The sequence below is a fragment of the Pyrus communis genome, chromosome 14, assembly GCF_041283825.1.
Source record: "Pyrus communis isolate YQ-2024b chromosome 14, ASM4128382v1, whole genome shotgun sequence".
NCBI classification, from domain to species: Eukaryota; Viridiplantae; Streptophyta; class Magnoliopsida; order Rosales; family Rosaceae; genus Pyrus; species Pyrus communis.
This window is the reverse complement of record NC_142578.1, coordinates 4,912,440-4,930,692: the sequence shown is the minus strand read 5'-3', so window position 1 is coordinate 4,930,692 and position 18,253 is coordinate 4,912,440. Positions and strand designations below refer to the sequence as shown.

General features: G+C 39.4%; 1 protein-coding gene across 1 annotated transcript; it reads left to right on the top strand.

Annotated features, from left to right (window-relative positions):
• The first annotated feature begins 202 nt into the window (after window positions 1-202).
• Window positions 203-7,105, top strand: LOC148691113 (phenylacetaldehyde oxime monooxygenase CYP71AN24-like). The gene is made up of 2 exons (XM_088683728.1): window positions 203-1,153; window positions 6,289-7,105. The coding sequence occupies exons 1-2, from the start codon at window positions 215-217 to the stop codon at window positions 6,907-6,909; spliced, it is 1,560 nt and encodes a 519-aa protein (XP_088539854.1). The 5' UTR covers window positions 203-214; the 3' UTR covers window positions 6,910-7,105.
• The last annotated feature ends 11,148 nt before the right edge of the window (window positions 7,106-18,253 follow it).

The following is an 18,253-nucleotide window of genomic DNA, read 5'->3' as shown; positions in this document are numbered from 1 at the left end:
GTTGTAAGATATTTTTTTTCTTTTCTTTTCATTATTAAAATTTGAAAACAATTTTGAATCTAATACCAAATAAATTATTTTTAATCTTAAAAAAATTTATTTTTAAAATATGTTCTTAAGAAATGTTTTGAGAAATTATGATTTTTTTTTTTTAATAAATACCAAACAAGCCTTAAGTATCCAAACAAACCCAGCAACAAGAGCCAGAACAGCAATGGCTATTCTAGCACTAGCGTTTGAGCAGCTGCAGAAGAATGTCTTTCTTCTTATTCTTCTCGTCCTTTCTGCGTTCATTCTCTTTTCATTTACTAGATCATCGTCCAATGGCGACGAGAAACGCAAACTCAAGTTACCACCTTCCCCGCCAAGGTTGCCATTGATCGGAAACCTTCACCAGTTAGGCACATTCCCCCACCTCTCTCTCCATGCTCTCTCGAAAAAGTATGGCGATTTAATGCTAGTGCATTTCGGGAAAGTTCCGACTCTGATTGTTTCGTCTGCAGAGATGGCAAAGGAGGTGATGAAGACACAGGACATTGCTTTCTGCAGCCGGCCGAAAGCCACTGCTCCAGGAATATTGTTCTATGACGCTCATGATGTGGCGTTTGCTCCTTACGGGGAGTACTGGAGGCAAGTTCGGAAAATCTGTGTTCTTGAGCTTCTCAGTCTTAAGAGGGTTTCACAGTTTCAGTACGCAAGGGTGGAAGAAGTTTCCGAGTTGGTCGGAAAGATTCGCAAAGCGTTGAGTCTCAATGGCGGTGGTCCTATTGTTCTGAGTGATCTGCTGGTGGCAACCTCCAACAACATCATCTGCAGGTGTATTATCGGACAAAAGTTTGAGGGCGAAGAGAACAAGTGGTTCGGAGATGTGACGAAAGATTTGATGTGCCAACTCATGAGTTTCAGTTTTACGGATTACTTTGGTCCGAGGATGAGTTGGCTCGACCGTGCTAGAGGCCACATTAAACATTTGACATCAATTTGGTCCAAATTTGATAAGTTTTTCGATAAGTTGATTGCTGAACATAAGGAGGCAGAGAAAGAAGGCAAGTCTCGCAAGAAGGATTTCGTGGATATTCTCCTCCAAGTTCAAAAGGATGGCAATGGCAATGACTTTGAGCTCAAAAGTGACCACCTCAAAGCACTTCTACAGGTCTGTATATATCCCCCTCCATAACTTGTTGGTATTTACAGTTTACTAACTCAATACCAAAATATGTGGGTGATAAGTTTACAAACTCTATCACACCTCTTTCACTTTGCACTCTCAAATAAAATTGGACAAAGAAAGAAATAGAGAAAGGAGGGAAGCAACAAGCTTTGGCAAAACACTTGGACTTTGATATATGAAAAAGGTTTACAAACTGTTGGAATAAGAAAGCTTACAAGCTTCTTCACAATTGGAAGTGGGATTCGGATGGGATGATTTACAATACTTGAGAACTTGGGTATTTATAGCAAACCAAATGATTAAACTAAGATTATTTATTACCACACAAAACACATTAATTGCACCTAATAATTTTTATTCAACCATACCTAACATTGCCTAACTTTCCATGCCTAACTTTGACATTGATTTTCAACAATAGCTAGCAGCAACATCCTGTTTTGATTTGAATTTCCAACACACCTCCTCAAATCAAAACGCCTTCATTCCTAGCATTTCACGCAGTAGCCGGAATGTTTCAATTGGCAATGGCTTTGTGAAGATGTCTGCCACTTGTTCCTTGGTGTGACAGTAGACAAGTTCAATTGTCTTTTGCTTCACATGGTCCCTTAGAAAATGGAACCTGGTATCAATGTGCTTGCTCCTTCCATGTTGAACAGGATTCTTTGCAAGTTTGATTGCAGACACGTTATCTACATGAATCACAGTCGATTCCACTTGTGGATGACACACTGACTTCAACAGATTTCTTAACCAAATTGCCTCACACACGGTTGAGGCTACAGCAACATACTCGGCTTCACATGATGACAAAGCAACAATTGATTGCTTCTTTGAAGTCCATGAGAAAGCTGTTGATCCTAGAAAAAACACATATCCAGTTGTGTTTTTCCTTTCATCTTGGTCACCTCCCCAATCACTATCTGAATAACCAAATAATTTTGCATCTTCACCAAAATTATAAAATAGACCATAGTTTAGAGTACCTCTTATGTACCTCAAAATTCTCTTGGCGGCCAGCCAATGAGACTCCCTTGGTGTTTCCATGTATCGACTCACGAGTCCAACACCATAAACTATATCAGGTCTTGTGATTGTAAGGTACCTTAGGCTTCCAACGAGGCTTTTGTACACTGTTGAGTTTACAAACTCACCCTCTCCTCCTTTGGACAGCTTCAATCCAGTTGCGACTGGGGTATTGACAGTGTTGCACTTGTCCATATTGAACTTCTTCAATATGTCTCTCATGTACCTTTGTTGAGAGATGTAGATACCATCACTTTCTTGCTTCACTTCTATGCCAAGAAAGTATGACATTAATCCATTGTCAGTCATCTCGAATTCACTGAACATGGATTGCTTGAACTCATGGAACATTGCCTCATTGTTTCCTGTAAACAATAAATCATCTACATAGAGACAAATAATTAAGAACTCCCCTTTTTCACCATTCTTCATGTAAACTGAATGCTCGTATGGACATTTCTGAAATCCATTTTGGTGAAGGTAGTTGTCGATCCTTGAGTTCCAAGCTCGTGGTGCTTGCTTGAGGCCGTACAAAGCCTTCTTCAAACGATACACCTTATCTTCTTCTCCTTGTACTTGGAAGCCTTCCGGTTGTTCCACGTACACTTCTTCCTCAAGTACTCCATTAAGGAAGGCTGACTTGACATCTAGTTGATAAATTTTCCATTTATGATGTGCGGCAAGAGAGATTAGCAATCTTACCGTGTCAAGTCTCGCAACTGGAGCATAGACTTCATCATAGTCCACTCCATACTTCTGTTTGTAGCCCTTTGCTACAAGCCTTGATTTGTATCGATCCACACTCCCATCTGCTGTGCGTTTGATCTTGTAAACCCACTTGACACCAATAGCCTTCTGATTTGGTGGGAGCTTTGTCAGCTCCCAAGTGTCATTCTTCTCGATGGCATGGATCTCTTCTTCCATGGCTTTCTTCCAACAATCTTCTTCCACAGCTTCATTGAATGAGAAAGGCTCGTGGTCTGCATACAAGCAGAAAAAGTTGGTTTCTTCTTCTTCTTCTTGTCCATAAATCTCTGTGAGACTCCTTAACCTCACTGGAGTTGAGGAGCTGCTTTCCTCACTAGATGTAGGACCACTCCTTGCAATTCTGTGCACTGGAGTTGTTGTGATTGTTTGAGCAGGCTGTTGCTCAATCGGTGGTACAACTTCTGGTTCTTCAAAATCAGTGGAGACGATCTTCTCTTTACTGACTTCTTTGTTGTTCCACGTCCATGTCTCTTCCTCACTGAAGATGACATCTCTACTAACCACTAGTTTGCCAGTTAGTGGGTTGTAGAGCTTGTATGCCTTGGACTCTTCACTATAGCCCACAAACACACACTTCTCACCTCTATCATCAAGTTTCCTCCTCTTGGCTTCTGGAACTTGAGCATATGCAACACACCCAAAAATTCTTAGGTGTGTAACATTCGGCTTGTATCCACTCCAAGCCTCTTGTGGTGTCATCCTCTTGACACTCTTTGTTGGACATCGATTCAACAAATAAATCGAACAAGCTACAGCTTCTGCCCATAACTCTTTTGGCAAATTCTTCTCCTTAAGCATGGACCTTGTCATGTCAATGATGGTTCGATTCTTTCTTTCGGCTATCCCATTTTGCTGTGGGGTATAGGCAGCAGTAAGTTGATGCCTAATTCCTTGCTCCTTGCAGTATGCTTGGAAAGCATTGGAGGTGTACTCTCCACCTCTATCTGATCTCACAGCCACAAGCTTGTGGTTACTTTCTGCCTCTGTGAGTGCCTTGAACTCCTTGAAAATTTTTAGGGCAGCTGACTTCTCCTTGAGAAAATAGACCCAAGTCTTTCTACTGAAATCATCAATGAAGGTAATAAAATACCTATTACCTCCATAAGACATGGGATCCAATGGACCACATATATCTGTGTGCACCAACTGCAGTGGTGCCTTTGCTCTCCATGTATCACCAACAGGGAACGATAGTCGTGCTTGCTTGCCAAGCACACATCCTTCACATACTTGGCGTGTGGCTTCAATCTAGGGTAGACCACGAACCATTCCTCCACTTGACAGCAACTTTAGGCCATTGAAATTAAGATGGCCAAATCGAAGATGCCATTTCCATGACTCATCTTCCATTACACCGATGTTGCAGCTTCCAATCTTTGTGTTCAAATTCAACGGAAACATCCGGTTCTTTGACATTCGAACACGTGCAATAAGTTTTCTCCTTGCATTCCTGAGAGTGAGAAGCATGTTCTCCATATGTATAATGTACCCTTTCTGGAGCAGTTGACCAATGCTCAGAATGTTGCTCTTCATACCTGGTATGTAGTAGGTATCGGAGATGTATTCTTCTCTTCCATCCTTCTGGATGATCTTGATCTTCCCTTTGCCTTCAACTGGCAACTTTGAGGAGTCACCGAGACTTACAGATACATAGGCCCCTTTTTTGAGTTCGGCAAAAAACTCCTTCTTTCCACACATGTGATTGCTTGCACCAGAGTCCAAATACCAAACATCTTGTTGGCTACTGGAATCATGGTGTGCTAGTAAGACTGTAAGTTCTTCATCAGTATTTCCACTTGATTCTGCCATGTTGACATGCTCACCATTTTTATGTGAACATTCATTGGCATAATGTCCATATTGCTTACAGTTGTGACACTGGATATGCGCCTTTCCTCGAGTAGATCTCCACTCCTGAGACTGACCTTGATTTTGTGCATAGCCTCGACCTCTTCCTCGGGCTCGTCCTCGGCTACGGTTGGATGAGCTCCCACGACGTGAGTTCCACTGCCCACGACCTTTATTTGGTTTGTCAATATTCAACTTTGACTCCAAAGCTTGCTCTAGCGTTGTGGGGCTTGCATTCTTCTGAATGCGTTGCTCGTGAACTAGGAGGGATCCTAGTAGCTCTTCTGCGCTCATCACCTCCAAATCCTTGGATTCCTCAATGGCAGTCACCACATGCTCAAACTTAGATGTGAGTGACCGGAGTATCTTCTCCACAACTCGTACTTCATCGAGTCTCTCGCCATTTCTCCTCATCTGATTTACTATCACAATGAGCCTTGAGTGATAGTCGGAGATGCTCTCCCCTTCATTCATATAAGCAGTTTCAAAATCTGCTCGAAGTGATTGTAACCTCATTTTCTTGACTCGATCTACTCCTTTGTAGATTGTACTGAGTGTATCCCATACTTGCTTGCTCGTTGTTGCTTCTGCAACCTTCTCGAACGTTGAATCTTCCAAACCCTAGTATAGAAGATACAGCGCCTTTTGGTCCTTCTTTCGTAAGTCCTTGAGAGTGTTCCTTTGATCCGCAGTATATACGGCTTCTTGCTCGGCAGTGGGTACAACATACCCACTACTGACAACTTCTCATAGCTCCTGTGATCCAAACAATGCTTTGAATTGGATGCACCATCTTTCATAATTTTCTTTCTTCAATGTGGGAACTTGGAGTTGCACTAAGTTGGATGCCATAACTGCTGCACCTGCCAGAATGGTATTCTGGCTCTGATACCAATTGTTGGTATTTACAGTTTACTAACTCAATACCAAAATATGTGGGTGATAAGTTTACAAACTCTATCACACCTCTTTCACTTTGCACTCTCAAATAAAATTGGACAAAGAAAGAAATAGAGAAAGGAGGGAAGCAACAAGCTTTGGCAAAACACTTGGACTTTGATATATGAAAAAGGTTTACAAACTGTTGGAATAAGAAAGCTTACAAGCTTCTTCACAATTGGAAGTGGGATTCGGATGGGATGATTTACAATGCTTGAGAACTTGGGTATTTATAGCAAACCAAATAATTAAACTAAGATTATTTATTACCACACAAAACACATTAATTGCACCTAATAATTTTTATTCAACCATACCTAACATTGCCTAACTTTCCATGCCTAACTTTGACATTGATTTTCAACAATAGCTAGCAGCAACATCCTGTTTTGATTTGAATTTCCAACATAACTTACTCTCTATAACAATAACATTGATATAATATATATATATATATATATATATATATATATATATATATATATATATATATTTATGGCTGAAGATTGATTTGGCTTTTTAATTTACGATTTCAGGACATGTTTGTCGGAGGAAGTGATACTAGTTGGACTGCCATGATATGGTTGATGACAGAGCTTGCGAAAAATCCGCGTGTGATGAAGAAAGCCCAAGAAGAGGTAAGAAGAGTGGTGGGGAAAAAGGGATTTGTAGATGAGAATGTTGACATCCCCCAAATGACCTACATGATATGTTGCATCAAAGAAAATATGAGAGTTCATCCTCCGGCACCTCTTTTACTTCCCCGTGAAACAAGTACGGATGTGAAATTGGGAGGTTACAACATCCCTGCGAAAACACAAGTGTTTGTCAGCGCATACTCGGTACACAGGGACCCCAAAGTCTGGGACAAGCCCGATGAGTTTTACCCGGAGAGGTTTGAGGAAAAGTCCGTTGGTTTCGTAGGTCAGGAGTTTGAACTCATCCCGTTCGGTGCTGGGAGAAGAGTGTGCCCTGGACTCGGCTTTGGGGTTGCTTCAGCTGAATATGTGCTTTCCAACCTTCTATATTGGTTTGATTGGAAATTGCCTAGTGGTGGTAAAGCATTGGCCGAGACCATGGACACCGATGAAGTTTATGGACTCACAGTCCATAAGAAAGCTCCTCTCAACCTTATCCCAATCCCATACAACCCTTGATCCCTCCATCGAGGTCCATCATACTTATATATGCGTTTAATTAATTGTGTTCTTTGTTTCTGTTTCACCTGAATTTGCATTAGCAATTCTGCACTTTACAATGTTGTGATCCTCAACGAGACGTTGTAATGTGACTGCGTAGAACTTGTAACAGATACGTAGTTTTTGATAGTAATACATATTTCAGATTTCCTAATCCGCTTTGAACATTTGAGAATGCGTGTACATAGTTTTAGTGTCTTTCGAAACATCATCAGGAAAAAAAAGATGGATAGGTATGGAGAAACGGAAGGAGCGATCAAGCGGTACAAAGGGTAGATGAAGAACCTTACCAACCAAACCTAACTAGAAACATGTATAGCTAAGCTAAGTTGTACTACCAGAATAAACATAGGAATAAGTATATGCTTTAGCAGGGATAAACTAGATAACCGAGGCTAATTCGTTTCACCTTAGGCGGCTAGGTTGATCCATAAACTAACTCATGTTCTCGACTTGATGGATAGTTCTAATGTGATTTCGTATTCTCTTTGTCAATTTTTTGCATCATCTTTGCTCACCTCTCCAAATTTGCTACGAAGTTGCACACTAGGATTACAGTGAGCATGATTTTTACATCCTAAAAAGTGTCGAATTCAGCGGCAATGAACTGAATTGTTCTTTTTTGTAAATTTTGTTAAAACTATTACATGATGTAAGTTTTCGGATTGGCTGTGATGCCTTGAGTTTAATTATCGTATGCAGGAGTTTTAAGCATTTTTATATGCAGATAAACAGTATAAGTACCTCTAGCTGTTTAAAGGTCAAATTAATGTACTTTTATGCATCAAAAGTTGCTGCTATAAAGGACTGCAGAGCAGACTGTGTTGTTAATTTCATGTTCTTAATCCCAAGCGGAGGGAATGAGTGTATTCGTACCACATTTGCACCAATTCTGGCTAGAGCTGATACGCAGAAGCTTAACCGTCAACACCTCCATCTTCCCTGCTCCTCTCCTGTCATTTTTTGTTTTTCTCACATTCAATAAATCAGGTGGAAAACTTCAATTGCCACCATCATCCCCAAGCTTCCGATAATTGGGAAACTTCACCAGCTAGGCACCCTACCAAACCGCTCTCTTCGAGCTGTATCTGGAAAGTATAGCCCTCTGCTGCCCATGCACTTAGGCCATGCTCCGACTCTTGTGGTTTCATCTGCAGAATTTTCCAAAGGGATTATGAGGACTCATGACATTGTTTTCTCCAACAGTCCCAAAACCACGGCCGAAGATATACTGTACTACGGATGCACAGACATTGGTTTTGCTCCTATGGTGATTACTGCAGACAAGCTAGGAAAATATGTGTTCTAGAACTTTTGAGCCACGAGAGTATTGGAAATTATGTATTTAATATTAATTATTATAATATGTAATTTAACATTTGAATGGAAAATTGTAACCGTGAGTTAGTTTGAATTCAATAGGTGCCTGTTAGTAAAATGGTGTTTACTTATAGATGAAAAGTTACATCTTTTTAATAAGAAGTATTTGGGTTCTACATAATCCTATGATTATTTTCATTAAAGGGTAGAAAATTAGAGTTAATTCTTCCTCTTGAGAAATAGGGTTTCCTCACTTTGTTTCTCTTATTCTTTGTTCGTCCAACTCCTAGTCGTATCTTGAGAGTACACAATATATAAAGTTCGTTAGAGTCTGAAGATTGCAGTGCTTCGACTTCGGATTATAGAGTGTTGAATCCTGAGAGACAGACGCTTACCGAACTACAAGCACAAGGTTAGGGCAAAATTTTGTCTTATGTGCATTTATGCAAGTCTTAATGTCCAAGTTTGTCAGTATTTCTTACTTTCTCTCTAGTTGTTTATATTAATCTTGTATACAATTGATATTGTGATCTTCTACAATTAGTATTGTTGAATTTCTTCATTATTTATATTCATATTTTTTAATATTGCACCAATAATCTAAAGACAGAAACTCTTTTATTGAACAATTAGAAATTATGAGCAAAGCCTAGGGCTTTAGAGATTGGCAATAAAATATTGTAATTTACGTTGAGCCTAGCCCTCTTGAAGAAATAAAGAAGAAGGCTGTATATTTCATTCATGCAACTATGACATGAATCTTTTAACTGCTTTTAAATTATTGATGATGATGATTAAGATCATGGACGGATCCATATAGGGACCTGGGAGGTCCCAGGACCCTTCGGAAGTCCGAAGAAACACTTGTGATCGACTTTTGGAACCCTCCAACAATTTGGGCAGGTGCAGCGGAGAGGCTTGTTGCTTCCATGGATGTGTATGCAGCAGTGCTTACAAAGAAGAAGAAGAGGTTTCTAATTTTTGTTTTAATCCTCTAAATCGTCGCAACCTCCCAACTTTAAACTCAAGTTATCCCATCCCCCAGCACCATTTGCCGTTCCACCACCTCTAGCTGCCTAATTTTATTTCTTCCAAATTTATTTAAGTTTTTTAATCCTAGACTCTAGTCTCAACTCCCAATTGTAATATATATGTTACATTAACAAATTTCATCTTTGTAAAGTCATTAATTGATGTGTTATGTTGCTGAGGAGAATTTGTTGGTTTTATTACCTTTGAGATTAATCTTGACTATTATTATTATTATTATTTTTTTAAAGTGGGACAACTAGTGGTAAGCCACAGTTATCCACCCCTTCTAGGGGCCTATAAGACTCACAGAGGCATTTTAGCTTTCTCATGGTCACAGTCAAGCAGACTCACTAGCTTGGAGCCTCGAACCCGGGACCTCCCTGTTTTTTGTATTTTAAGAGCCAAAATCCGTGCCCTTACCACTTGACCACTTGATGTGGTTGGTTAATTTTGATTATTCAATGAACTAAATTCAATATAAAAAATAGTGCTATGGAACCAAACTAGTCTAATATTTTTTTTTTTTTTTGAACTTTTATCTTGGGATCCCCCGATCTTGAAATCCTGAATCAGCCACTGATTAAGATAGAAGATTATTTGTTTTATATATATATATTAGAAATTAGTCTTTAACTGCTTTAAATTAATGTTAGTTTGAATTTAACTTCTTTTGGCATTCTGGGCATGTCGCTTAAGCAATGTTTTAAAGTTTGAGGTCTGATAAAATTATTATTCATGCCGCCTAATTGGTATTGTTGTTGTTAATTATATAAATTCTATGGTATATAGAAATCAAGTACTTGGATGTTATTTTATGTGCATGTTTCTATTAACTGCTTCTTTTATTGAAAAGATGGAGATTCTAGTTTCCATTAAGATACAGTGATAATAAGTTTGATTATATGGCTGCTGTAATTATTATGAGATCCGTTTGAAGACCATGTTCAGTGTTTGTCTCCCTTATATGAAGAAAGGTGTCGATGAAGGCCAAGCGAAATAGTAATAATTGTGAGAATATGAAGATAAAAAGAGCTCTAGATCGGTGAAAGGAGAAACATAATAAAGCTTATAAGGAATTGAGTTGTTCTTTAGATTACCAATTGGTTATATGTTAAAATCCCATCTTTCTTAAATAGTCATATAAAATTTTTCATTATCTGCAAATCTAAAGGGGCCATAGTGTACTGGTTCGAGGACTGATGCAATGTTTCTTTCTTGGAAAAAGAAGACCAATATTTTGATTGGGCGTGAGGATGATTAATAGGTTTTGTTGAGAAAACCCTTATATTTATAAAGATGTCAACAAAAGCTCTTGATGAAGAGTGAATGCCCAAATAAAATGGGGTTGTTTTAAATTTGTATTGAAACAGTTGGAAAACTCTAGTAGAAGATATGAACCCAACTTCTGTGGTATCATGAGTATAAGAGGAGTGCAGATTATTCATATTTAAGTGTCCATTCATGGAAAGAATGGAATACGTATGATGAAAATTGAACAATTACTCAGGCATATATATGTGAACACACGCAAAATTGGGTCGAGCCTTAAGTCATGGTCAGTCATGATAAGAATCCAGAAAGTGGATGAATTTGGCTTTGAGAAGCAACAAAAATAAAATGATAAACTGAACTCATTTTAGATGAGTTAAATATCAACACCGAATGACACTCATTTAATTATAGGGGTAGAATTATCAGAGAGACGGGCCCTTGGCCCATTTCCAACAACACTAATATTGTCCCCAACTTGGTAATTACCACATGCACAATCCATCAGGTGGTGTTAGTTTGAGTGAGGTAATTCTATTTAAATTGTTTTTCTCTTTTCCTTCTAGCCGATGTGGGATTCAACACTTCCTGCACTTGAGACCCCATTTTTATGGGTCACACGTGGAGACCCACACATCTACAACTGGTGTCAAGGGTACCCACCCATCACGTGACAATACAGATTCACTCCTTGACTATGATATTATGGAGAAGTTAATGTTTCATCATAAAACCAATTAGCAATATGGGGGAGTAGCCCAACCTATTCTAAGCCCATGCAAGGTCCCTCTTCCTATCAATATGAGACTCATTCTCAACATAGGTCCAAAACTTATGTTGAACCAAATTTAAAAGACACTAAAGGTATGGAGAATACTTTGCAATTTTAAGGGTTGCAAGTGAGATTCACAAGTCACATTGTAGAGTATATAGTCTGCATTGCTTCCTATTTAAAGTATGAAAAATGATCGATTGAGCGATAACATTAAAAGCAACCATAATTTTGAAAGAATTGTTGGGGTAGATTAAAAGGAATTTGCTAAATGAAGGAGACAATCAAGATGTCATCTCTTGTAATGACTGATTATTTAAGGTATATCAAGAATAGAGACATGCTTACAAATACCTTAAATGTGGGGGAAGTCTACTTCCTAGTATTAGCAAATTATTGTTTAAGTCCTAACATATGTTTCGAGGATTTAACATTGGAGAACAACTACTCTCATATGAAATAAAATTTCATAAAATGGATTGCGCACACCATTAAAGATAGTCAACCTAGTAGTGGATCCAATTATTAAAAGTTAGACTAGAGAGAACATGATATCAAGGGGAATGAGGCTAAAACCAACATAACTAATGAATCAGTCAGGCGGAAACCTAATTTAGTTGATTGGAGATCCCATGGTCTAAGTGCAATAGGCAAATTGGTTGGACATGATTCAAAGAAGTTAACACACTATATACCTCATTCTTATGGTGAAAAAAGTGTGTTGTCTGCGCTTCAATGAAAATGAGATGACTAAATTCTCTAAAGCTCTCATAAATTTGGGATTTGTTCAAGACCCAAATGAATACAACCGTATGAATCGTAATATATAAGGATTAGCGATGTATGTTGCTTATTATCTCGATTTACTGTTGTGGTAAATAGTTCAAGATCTTCCACATTCACTGTATCATATCAAGTAAATCCGATAAGTATTCACTAGGGTAGGTTCAAGTCTAAATACACCTCTCCCGATGCATCTCTTGTCTTCATGTACTCTCAAGTTCTTCCTAATTTTTCATTCATGTGGTGAAAAGTTCGAGGAGAAAAATTGTAATCTTGGGAGTACGGAGAACTCTTGAGGAAGGGTGATGAAATAACTTTCAGCTTTCAGTTTTGGAGATTATTTATCTGGGATAGATTGACCTCCTTACAGCATTAGTTTTGTGCTGGAAAGCAACCTTTGGAGCAGTCGATTCTCTTTTGAATCAGGTGCTTGAAGGACACATAGAAAGTCAGCAATGAGAGTCTTTCAAGAATTTGAACTTGCTCAGGTAAACCTCAATGCAATCCTAATGGTCTCTCTTTCTCCATATAACAATGTTCTCTTGTCTCATATCTAGCACATGAGTTGTCAGTGTTGGAAATTCAAATAAAAACAGGCTGTAAAAGGTTGCTTCTAGCTGTTAGTTTCTTTACAGGTTGTATCCACACATGCTGCAACTACAAAGACTAAAGTTTCCTCCATGTGCTAGCTGAAATGGTGATGAAAGACAACAAGTGTGCTGCCATGTGATGTGCTAGCAGGAAGACAGCAGTGTGCTGCTGTGTATTAGCCGAAAGAGTGTTGATTGCAAGCTGGAAAGATAGCTGCATATGTGTGCTAGACTGTCCAAAGTTCTTGCATGTGTTTTAAAGGGTGTAAAGATGTTAAACACCCCATTCATTGCATGTGTTGTTGCATTGTTTATCAATTTCTGTTTTGTATAAATAGGCCATCTTGCTAAGCTTTATAACATCCCATCCAAATCCCATTTCCATTCTCATTTTCAGCTTGTAAGCTTTAAGAGTTGTAAACTCTTCTAATATTTCAAAGTGTTTGTTATCACCAAGCTTGCTACTTCTTTCATATATCAAAGTCCAAGTGTTTTACCAAAGCTTGTTGCTTCCCTTCTTTCTCTATCTCTTTGTCCAATTTTATTGAGAGTGAAAGTGAGAGGTGTGATAGAGTTTGTAAACTTATCACCCACATATTTTGGTATTGAGTTAGTAAACTCTTGTGAATACCAACAATTGGTATCAGAGCCAGAATACCATTCTGGCAAGTGCAGTAGCTATGGCGTCCAATTTAGTGCAACTCCAAGTTCCCACATTGAAGAAAGAAAATTATGAAAGATGGTGCATCCAATTCAAAGCATTGTTTGGATCACAGGAGCTATGGGAAGTTGTCAGTAGTGGGTATGTTGTACCCACTGCCGAGCAAGAAGCCATATATACTGCGGATCAAAGGAACACTCTCAAGGACTTACGAAAGAATGACCAAAAGGCGCTGTATCTTCTATACCAGGGTTTGGAAGATTCAACGTTCGAGAAGGTTGCAGAAGCAACAACGAGCAAGCAAGTATGGGATACACTCAGTACAATCTACAAAGGAGTAGATCGAGTCAAGAAAGTGAGGTTACAGTCACTTCGAGCAGATTTTGAAACTGCTCACATGAATGAAGGGGAGAGCATCTCCGACTATCACTCAAGGCTCATTGTGATAGTAAATCAGATGAGGAGAAATGGCGAGAGACTCGATGAAGTACGAGTTGTGGAGAAGATACTCCGGTCACTCACATCTAAGTTTGAGCATGTGGTGACTGCCATTGAGGAATCCAAGGATTTGGAGGTGATGAGCGCAGATGAGCTACTAGGATCCCTCCTAGTTCACGAGCAATGCATTCAGAAGAATGCAAACCCCACAACGCTAGAGCAAGCTTTGGAGTCAAAGTTGAATATTGACAAACCAAATGGAGGTCATGGGCAGTGGAACTCACGTCGTGGGAGTTCATCTAACCGTAGCCGAGGACGAGCTCGAGGAAGAGGTCGAGGCTATGCACAAAATCGAGGTCAGTCTCAAGAGTGGAGATCTACTCGAGGAAAGGCGCATATCCAATGTCACAATTGCAAACAATATGGAAATTATGCCAATGAATGTTCACATAAAAATGGTGAGCATGTCAACATGGCAGAATCAAGTGGAAATACTGATGAAGAACTTACAGTCTTGCTAGCACACCATGATTCCAGTAGCCAACAAGATGTTTGGTATTTGGACTCTGGTGCAAGCAATCACATGTGTGGAAAGAAGGAGTTTTTTGCCGAACTAAAAGATGGGGCCTATGGATCTGTAAGTCTTGGTGACTCCTCAAAGTTGCCAGTTGAAGGCAAAGGGAAGATCAAGATCATCCAGAAGGATGGTAAAGAAGAATACATCTATGATACCTACTACATACCAGGTATGAAGAGCAACATTCTAAGCATTGGTCAACTACTCCAGAAAGGGTACATTATACATATGGAGAATATGTTTCTCACTCTCAGAAATGCAAGGAGAAAACTTATTGCACGTGTTCAAATGTCAAAGAACCGAATGTTCCCGTTGAAGTTGAACACAAATATTGGGAGTTGCAACATCGGTGTGATGGAAGATGAGTCATGGAAATGGCATCTTCGATTTGGCCATCTTCATTTCAATAGCCTAAAGTTGTTGTCAAGTGGAGGAATGGTTCGTGGTTTACCCCAGATTGAAGCCACACGCCAAGTATGTGAAGGTTGTGTGCTTGGCAAGCAAGCACGACTATCGTTCCCTGTTGGTGATACATGGAGAGCAAAGGCACCACTGCAGTTGGTGCACACAGATATATGTGGTCCATTGGATCCCATGTCTTATGGAGGTAATAGGTATTTTATTACCTTCATTGATGATTTCAGTAGAAAGACTTGGGTCTATTTTCTCAAGGAGAAGTCAGCCGCCCTAAAAATTTTCAAGGAGTTCAAGGCACTCACAGAAGCTGAAAGTAACCACAAGCTTGTGGCTGTGAGATCAGATAGAGGTGGAGAGTACACCTCCAATGCTTTCCAATCATACTGCAAGGAGCAAGGAATTAGGCATCAACTTACTGCTGCCTATACCCCACAGCAAAATGGGATAGCCAAAAGAAAGAATCGAACCATCCTTGACATGACAAGGTTCATGCTTAAGGAGAAGAATTTGCCAAAAGAGTTATGGGCAGAAGTTGTAGCTTGTTCGATTTATTTGTTGAATCGATGTCCAACAAGGAGTGTCAAGAGGATGACACCATAAGAGGCTTGGAGTGGATACAAGCCGAATGTTACACACCTAAGAATTTTTGGGTGTGTTGCATATGCTCAAGTTCCAGAAGCCAAGAGGAGAAAACTTGATGATAGAGGTGAGAAGTGTGTGTTTGTGGGCTATAGTGAAGAGTCCAAGGCATACAAGCTCTACAACCCACTAACTGGCAAACTAGTGGTTAGTAGAGATGTCATCTTCAGTGAGGAAGAGACATGGAAGTGGAACAACAAAGAAGTCAGTAAAGAGAAGATCGTCTCCACTGATTTTGAAGAACCAGAAGTTGTACCACCTATTGAGCAACAGCCTGCTCAAACAATCACAACAACTCCAGTGCACAGAATTGCAAGGAGTGGTCCTACATCTAGTGAGGAAAGCAGCTCCTCAACTCCAGTGAGGTTAAGGAGTCTCACAGAGATTTATGGACAAGAAGAAGAAGAAACCAATTTTTTCTGCTTCTATGCAGACCATGAGCCTCTCTCATTCAATGAAGCTGTGGAAGAAAATTGTTGGAAGAAAGCCATGGAAGAAGAGATCCATGCCATCGAGAAGAATGACACTTGGGAGTTGACAAAGCTTCCACCAAATCAGAAGGCTATTGGTGTTAAGTGGGTGTACAAGATCAAACGCACTGCAGATGGGAGTGTAGATCGGTACAAATCAAGGCTTGTAGCAAAGGGCTACAAACAGAAGTATGGAGTGGACTATGATGAAGTCTATGCTCCAGTTGCAAGACTTGACACGGTAAGATTACTAATCTCTCTTGCCGCTCAGCATAAGTGGAAAATTTATCAATTAGATGTCAAGTCAGCCTTCCTTAATGGAGTTCTTGAGGAAGAAGTGTACGTGGAACAACCGGAAGGCTTCCAAGTACAAGGAGAAGAAGAAAAGGTGTATCGTTTGAAGAAGGCTTTGTACGGCCTCAAGCAAGCACCACGAGCTTGGAACTCAAGGATTAATAACTACCTTCACCAAAATGGATTTCAGAAATGTCCATACGAGCATTCAGTTTACATGAAGAATGGTGCAAAATGGGAGTTCTTAATTATTTGTCTCTATGTAGATGACTTGTTGTTTACAGGAAACAATGAAGCAATGTTCTGTGAGTTCAAGCAATCCATGTTCAGTGAATTCGAGATGACTGACAATGGATTAATGTCATACTTTCTTGGCATAGAAGTGAAGCAAGGAAGTGACGGTATCTACATCTCTCAACAAAAGTACATGAAAGATATATTGGAGAAATTCAATATGGACAAGTGCAATATTGTCAACACTCCAGTTGCAACTGGATTGAAGTTGTCCAAGGAAGGAGAAGGTGAGTTTGTAAACTCAACCGTGTACAAAAGCTTGGTTGGAAGCCTAAGGTACCTTACAATCACAAGACCTGATATAGTTTATGGTGTTGGACTCGTGAGTCGATACATAGAAACACCAATGGAGTCTCATTGGCTGGCCGCCAAGAGAATTTTGAGGTACATAAGAGGTACTCTAAACTATGGTCTATTTTATAATTTTGGTGAAGATGCAAAATTATTTGGTTATTCAGATAGTGATTGGGGAAGTGACCAAGATGAAAGGAAAAGCACAACTGGCTATGTGTTTTTTCTAGGATCAACAGCTTTCTCATGGACTTCAAAGAAGCAATCAATTGTTGCTTTGTCATCATGTGAAGCCGAGTATGTTACTGTAGCCTCAACCGTGTGTGAGGCAATTTGGTTAAGAAATCTGTTGAAGTCAGTGTGTCATCCACAAGTGGAATCGACTGTGATTCATGTGGATAACGTGTCTGCAATCAAACTTGCAAAGAATCCTGTTCAACATGGAAGGAGCAAGCACATTGATACCAGGTTCCATTTTCTAAGGGACCATGTGAAGCAAAAGACAATTGAGCTTGTCTATTGTCACACAAAGGAACAAGTGGCTGACATCTTCACTAAGCCACTACCAGTTGAATCATTCCGGTTATTGCGTGAAATGCTAGGCATGAAGGCGTTTTGATTTGAGGGGGCGTGTTGGAAATTCAAATAAAAATAGGCTGTAAAAGGTTGCTTCTAGCTGTTAGTTTCTTTACAGGTTGTATCCACACATGCTGCAACTACAAAGACTAAAGTTTCCTCCATGTGCTAGCTGAAATGGTGATGAAAGACAGCAAGTGTGCTGCCATGTGATGTGCTAGCAGGAAGACAGCAGTGTGCTGCTGTGTATTAGCCGAAAGAGTGTTGATTGCAAGCTGGAAAGATAGCTGCATATGTGTGCTAGACTGTCCAAAGTTCTTGCATGTGTTTTAAAGAGTGTAAAGATGTTAAACACCCCATTCATTGCATGTGTTGTTGCATTGTTTATCAATTTCTGTTTTGTATAAATAGGCCATCTTGCTAAGCTTTATAGCATCCCATCCAAATCCCATTTCCATTCTCATTTTCAGCTTGTAAGCTTTAAGAGTTGTAAACTCTTCTAATATTTCAAAGTGTTTGTTATCACCAAGCTTGCTACTTCTTTCATATATCAAAGTCCAAGTGTTTTACCAAAGCTTGTTGCTTCCCTCCTTTCTCTATTTCTTTGTCCAATTTTATTGAGAGTGAAAGTGAGAGGTGTGATAGAGTTTGTAAACTTATCACCCACATATTTTGTTATTGAGTTAGTAAACTCTTGTGAATACCAACAGTCAGATTGTCAATTTAGACTAAATACGAACAAAAATTCACACAATCAATCATCTAGATTCACATTCTAACAACATATTATGTTGACAAAACAACAAATGCAGGACTGGTGTTGGCGAGAAAGCCGAATGTGTCCTTGAAGAGACTGCAAGACCACATCCACTAGCTCCT